At 39.0% G+C, this 6,424-nt stretch overlaps 1 protein-coding gene across 6 annotated transcripts in view; it reads right to left on the minus strand.

Annotated features, from left to right (window-relative positions):
• Positions 1-6,424, minus strand: part of LOC103378081 (sorting nexin-14) — a 17,945-nt gene that overhangs the window by 10,210 nt on the left and 1,311 nt on the right. For 4 of the 6 annotated variants that reach the window (XM_025054008.1, XM_025053999.1, XM_008309171.3 and 1 more), the window contains exons 3-16: positions 6,275-6,348; positions 5,993-6,071; positions 5,850-5,893; positions 5,666-5,753; positions 5,502-5,586; positions 5,256-5,412; positions 5,008-5,083; positions 4,877-4,921; positions 4,201-4,281; positions 3,919-4,033; positions 3,274-3,429; positions 3,070-3,194; positions 1,626-1,684; positions 1,267-1,293 (exon numbers count right to left, since the gene is read on the minus strand). In XM_025054008.1, coding sequence (XP_024909776.1) covers positions 1,267-1,293; positions 1,626-1,684; positions 3,070-3,194; positions 3,274-3,429; positions 3,919-4,033; positions 4,201-4,281; positions 4,877-4,921; positions 5,008-5,083; positions 5,256-5,412; positions 5,502-5,586; positions 5,666-5,753; positions 5,850-5,893; positions 5,993-6,071; positions 6,275-6,348 — 1,211 coding nt within the window. Of the gene's footprint in view, positions 1-1,266; positions 1,294-1,625; positions 1,685-3,069; positions 3,195-3,273; positions 3,430-3,918; positions 4,034-4,200; positions 4,282-4,876; positions 4,922-5,007; positions 5,084-5,255; positions 5,413-5,469; positions 5,587-5,665; positions 5,754-5,849; positions 5,894-5,992; positions 6,072-6,274; positions 6,349-6,424 lie in introns of those variants that run through there. The other 2 variants (XM_008309180.3, XM_025054021.1) reach the window with 2 other exon arrangements.

Below are 6,424 nucleotides of genomic sequence, written 5' to 3' on the forward strand. Positions count from 1 at the left end.
GGTGGGGTAGTGAGCCGTATGGTAAGGTGGAGTAGGTTGTGGACTGGACATGGAGGGAATTAAAAGATGCGGGTGAGGAGCTGCCAGACGTGGTGAAGAGTGAGGATGGAGACTCGGGGCTCCAGTCCCAGGAACTAGGAGCAGACCAGGGATTCAGGTTTCCCATGGGCAAAGTGGACGGAGAGCACCATGAATCACAGCAGTGGAGGCAGTATGGGTCGTATGTGGTAGAACCACAGTATGGTAGTGGAAGTTCAGAAACGGAGGATCATGTGTGATGGAAAAGGGTGGAGGGTTGACATGGAGGGAGTTGAGGCTCCTGGTTGGTGATTGCGATATTTTATAACTTCTTAAGTTCTTTTTAAGTGGCATCAGTGGAGTCCTTGTTAGATTGTCAACAACAGTAGGTTTTGTTTTGGATACAAATGTCTCTAAATTTAGGCTCATATATAAGTGAATAGCTTGAACAAGTACAGTAAAGGCATTTTTTTATGCCTGTTCAACAACAGCCATAAAAAATGGTTCATATGTGAAAACAACAAAATTATTTTTGTGTCCTTTTGCCTGATCTGTAAAGTTGTAAACCAGTGGTCCCCAACCCCTGGGCCGCAGATCGGCACCGGTCCGTGGGTCAATTGGTACCGGGCCAGACAGAAAGAATGCATAACTTACAATTATTATTTCTGTTTTATTTATTATCTGATTCTGAGTGATGTTTTATTTTTTGAAAAATTACCAGATTCACTCCGCCGCATCTGTCTATGACTCACACTTCAAGATTCTTGCCTCAGTCACATGTCTTACCTACATCCGCTACCTTCTTAAAAGGTCTGCTCCAGCCGATAACAAATAATACATTACCTCTAATTTTTTTCTATTATATCTAAAAAAAATACCTGTTTTTATGCCCGTCGTATCATTTTATTAAAGGCCGGTCCGTGAGTAAAATTTCAGACATTTAACTGGTCTGTGGCACAAAAAGGTTGGGTACCGCTGTTGTACATTATAGTTTTGTATGTTTTTTAAAGTTTACAAGTTTTCCTCGATTTGCCGAGGTGAAATAGTTTTGTTTGTTTTTATTTTTAAATCAACTAGTGCTTTTTAGAGCCAACACCTTGAATGAAACAAACACCCGGTTCAATGGGTTGTGATATTTTCCACTGTTGACTGGTCAGACGAGAATGAAGTGTATTTGTTATCTTTCGTGCAGCAGCACTGCTCAGCCAGCCACTGTTTCTGATCAGCACACTGATGCCTCATACTCACCGAATGTCATCCAAACTGAGGCTATTTCTGGAACAATATGCAGAAGGAGTTAGTGGCAGGGCCAAGGGGCCACGTACACACCAGGCCCCCAATCTAGAAACAGGGCCTTAAACCCCTTTTGGCTCAGATCACTTCACTTGGACAGTAAAGAGTGTGATACAGAGAATGTTTCAGTATTTCTAAGTGAGTTGGAAAGCAAGTTAAAATGTCAAAACTAAAGTTTCATTAACTTAACAGTAACAACAATTCACTTATTTTCTAGCAGGGTAAACCACCAAGGAAGCATTATGTGTTTTATTTGCACAAAATGCCCTTCAGGGACCTTTGGAAAAACAAAAATCTTCTACAGTTAAAATTACCTGCTCAACTTGGAATTCCTGGCTGGTGACTCAGCGCCTCGCAGGAGTTGACGAAAGTACTAGAAAAGTATCAGAAAAGAAGAGAAATAACATTTTTATTTTGTTCTATCTCTGAGGAACCATTATCTGTAAAGTTTATATCTTCAAAATAAAATTAATAATTCCTAATATGTTTTAAGAGAACATGAACATGTCTCGGGTTTCTCACAAAAAAACGATTGTCACTGACAAAATTATTCATGCAGCTCTGTGGCCTGCAGCGGACAATGGCTGAGCAACAGTGCACCCAGCTGCATTCAATGAAACTGCCGCTGAAGGGTGAAATTTAGCTTGGCAGCTTGGCATAATGGCAGCGACAGCTCATTGGCTGGTTAGGCATCTGGCATTGGTGATGGACTGTAGTACATTTTGCATAGGACACTAAGAGGACAGAACAAAAGTGGGATCTCTAAAAAAAAACTGGATTTAATGTTTGTAGCTCTCACTGTTCTCACTGTTGTAGAAATAAAAGTAAATGGCTGTTTACTCTGCAATAAAACAACTGCATTTTAAAGCAGTCTCTACAATATCAAAGGAGAGGATGCAGATCAGATTCAAACAGTGGCCCCTGGGCCACACATGGCCCGGACACAGATTTATATTTGCCAAGTCTGTGGTCGTTTGAGAAATGCAGAGAGAATTACAATTGCCGAGTAAAGAGGAATATTCACAGTCACACAGACCATGTGAACGCAGCACTCTCTGTAGCCTAGCAACATGCAACCCATTGCATCACTTGTGTGTCTAGAAGTGTTAGCTGTTTACTATCCAGCAATATGTCCTTCTGGAAGCAGAACATTTTAAATTATGGATGAAAACTGTCAGTTTAACTCGGTGTGAAATGACAAATACTTTTTTTTTTTTGCCCAACAAACTCCAAAGGCAAAGGCTCTAAACCGATGTGTTCATGCTGGAGCTGTCAAACTAATCAAATTGTTAATCTCATAACTCACAGGGTAGCGAGTAGTGGATTTATCACAATGGTCATAATTAATTGTGATTAATCATGATTAATGACTGGAATTTCCCAGGTTTGCATCAATGAAATACATCTATCTGTCTAATTATGATCTTGGTGATGTATTTCAATTAATCAAAACATATCAAAATGACTAAATTTGAACTTTTTCTGTATATTTCTGGAACAGAACATCAAATAACAGCAGGTAGATTAATATGTTTTGGAGCTGTTGCGACAAATCCAAATGACTGAATTATTAATGTAAGAAATATTCGCCTTGGCTGAATTTCCCAGTTTATAAATCTGGTTAAATTTATAATCTTATAGCCCAGACATACAGTATAAAATTGATTATTTACTTTTATTGAGCCCAGGCAGTAGTTCAGTGTAGTTATGCTGTGTCAGTAGAGTTACTTATTATATTTGGTAATCCAAACTGCTGACCTCATCGCTGTGACAGAACATGGGAGTGAACACGTTCTCCAGGAGGGACAGGACATGCTCGTAGGCTTCAAACAAACACCTCATGGTCTGGAGTTTCACCACTTCCTCATATGGGCCTTCTGCAACTACAAAAAAATAATTTTAACTAATACAATCTGCTTAGAGGAATTATTAAACACCATGGACAACTCAGAGAGAACCTACTGTTGCGTATTTCTTCCACGATAAAAGGGTCAAAGCGGATCTTGTCCACACTCTCGTCCAAACAGTAGGTCTCGTAGATCTTCTTCACCTCCTCGTGGAGCATCATCTTGGCGGAGTCTGACAACTCCGGGCACAGTATGCTGTTGTTGAATTCCTCTGAGAAATTAAGAGTCACACAAATCAAAAGTTCATTATGTCTCCCATTACTTTAGCTGATAACCTTTTTTACTAAGCTGTTAATCTACTTTATGTTCTATTTTCCGTCTGGCTGTCGTCTGTCTTCAGCCTGCTCCACCTAAGACGGCCATTTTAATGCTAGCGTCTGCTCTGTCTGACCTGTGGTCACTGCTGATTAAACATCTCAGCATTTTTAATTTCAACATTCATATCAGCGTCCTGTCTTCTACGCCTCCCCGCCATCATCTTAATTACATTTGCTACAGTGTTTCTGATAACTTTACCTGATTTTCAACAGGGGTCGCCATAGGAACAGCGACGTTTTTCAACCCAATCTCAGATTGAGACTACTGTAGTTTGTGACCAATCTAGATTTTTCTACATGGCAGTTAGGGCTCCTAAGATTATCCAAACCTAATTTTAACAATTTGAAAAGACTGCAGAGAAAAGTCACCTGTGAACACTTACCAACTGCTAGGCAGAACTGTAGGACGTGCACGGCTCCTTCTTGCTTCAAAAAGTTCATGAAACGAAAAAGCAGGTCTTGCTGTTCTCTGATTTCTTTCAGTTCGAGTTTCAGAACCTGTTGAGAAAAAGAACCAACAGAAAAAAAAGTCAGATCATCAGTCACTCAAGGGTTTGATTGTATGTATGTCATAAAAGGTAGTATATCTCAATATACTCATTAGATAAAAATAGGAAAATTACATATTTACCACTCAGTGCTTTGACAAAAGAGAAAGAACTCACCGAGGACTTTTTGTTGCGAGTGTCGGCATATTTTTGGAGGAAAGGAACCAGTGCTGAAGACGGTTCTGAGGCGTCCTCGGGCTTAGGTTGAAAATAAGAATAACAATACGTATTTGTTTATTGTAAATTATATTTTTTATGGCACAAATTAGACACAGTGTAATTCTTGAACACAGTGGTGCTGTATGAGGGGGTCGGTAGTTATAATGGTTAATATAATAGAATATTATATCAACACATAAATAGGGGCCCAATGTCATATCCTTCCATTGGGCCAAGGATTCAAAATTACAGAAGTTTTCATGAAGATGATATAAAGAAAACATAAAATCAGGCTAAATTAAACATGGTCATGTTGTTTGCAACTAGTTGGTGTCATAATACTGTATTTTCTGGACAATAAGTCGCACCAGCCAAAAAAGCATAATGAAGAATAAAAAAACACATGTAAGTCGCACCAGTGCCCTCTAGTGGCTGTCAGTGTGAAAAAACACATGACATGAACTTGTATATTTTAATATAAGTCGCACCCAGGTATAAGTTGCAAACCCAGCCAAAGGATAATAATAAGTGTGACTTACAGTCTGGAAAATACAGTTACTGTTGACAAAAAGCAAAACTGTAAAGTTGTGTAAAAGACAAAAAACAGCAGTGACTAAATTCAAAGTTCACTTACAGGGGAGTTGTCGATGAAAATCAGAACTAAATGGTTCACTGTGTCCTGAAACAAGAAGAGAAGACTTTCTTAGTCGCTGCATGCTGCTGCCCGCTGAAATGAAACTGAGCCCTTGGTGCGTCTACACTCACAGGATCAGCCAAGTAGTCCATTGAAGGAAGGAAGACAGAACCAGCCAAGACTTCTCTTATGAGGAGAGTTAGAGATCTGAGAGGAGTGAGGAGATGAAGGAAGCAGGAAATAAGAAATAGAAAGACAAAAGCGTGGTTCTGATCTACTGCTAGTGTGGTGCCCATGCTGTTCCTCTCTAAGGTTATCAAGTATGCAGATGATGTAATGTTTTGACACTGTGGCTTTTACTGCCAGTGCTTTGTGTTACCTGCAGTCTGTAGCCTTTGGGGGCAGGATGTAGGGGAAGAGCATCTCCGTCAGCTTCCTGAGGTACAGGAGCTCATCCCTGCGACTGCGAAGGGCGACATGAAGGTCAGCACCATACTCATCCAGAGCAGCCTGTTGAAGAAACTCTGTGTTCTTCACTACAGAGCAGAGCGAGAGTGAGTCTGCAGTCTGTGGTTTAAGGATATATGACTTACGGATATATTTGTATTCAGAGAATCAATTCAACCTTTCTGTCTGGCTTTGCTGATTATCTCAATGTGCTTCATGGAAACTTTAAGAAGCTTTTTTGTGATCATTGATGCCACATCCACCTGACGTAATACAAATGTATTAATATTGTAATATCACTCATTTTTTAAAGTTCAGGATTTTTTTATATCAGGATGTTACCTTTTGGGTTCGCCGGACAAGCACAGCAGCAAAAAAACGCAAAGTGATTCTTAGCTCATCAACAAACCCTTCATCATCTGTGATGTCTCTAAAAACAACAAAAAAATCAAAATATTTATTTTTTAATATAACAAATGTTACGTTTTAAAGGTTACTGTTTCTTAGACTAGGTCAAACTGCTTACCTGTACCAGGGATACACAAAATTTTCTAGAACAAGCTCCAGAATCTTGAGTGAAAATAGAAAATAGAATAGTGTATAAATATAGGTTCAGTTTATACACATTTTTTTTAAAAACTAAAGCAATTACATAATAAAAGATATTACCTCTGAAAGAGAGACATCCACTTTTGAAGGAATCTTTAGGTCAAGCCATGGCTGATAATTCTCAAGTAGTAAAGTCGGTCTGTTGGTTACAAGAAAGTGTTATGAATATCTCTGACCACTAGAGTGTAGTATAGGATCTTTTTTCACGTGAAAAAGTAAACCGCATCTGAATACAATATTATATTGATGTCAACAAATGTTACTACACAAAATTGTTTTACCAAATACTAAATATATATTTTGAATTAATCACCCACTAAGCAGTAAAACATACAAACTCACCTGTGCCTTTTGCACTTGATTTTACCACAGACAGCACAGCTGTGCCCCAGTGGAAACAGCTCCTGCTGGTATGACTGCAGGAGAACGTTTGGGAAAATATAAAGTTAATTACGTTTAGGCTTTGAACCTAACACCAAAATAACATGATGG

This window comes from Cynoglossus semilaevis, chromosome 1 (assembly GCF_000523025.1).
Source record: "Cynoglossus semilaevis isolate Cse_v1.0 chromosome 1, Cse_v1.0, whole genome shotgun sequence".
Lineage (NCBI taxonomy): Eukaryota > Metazoa > Chordata > Actinopteri > Pleuronectiformes > Cynoglossidae > Cynoglossus > Cynoglossus semilaevis.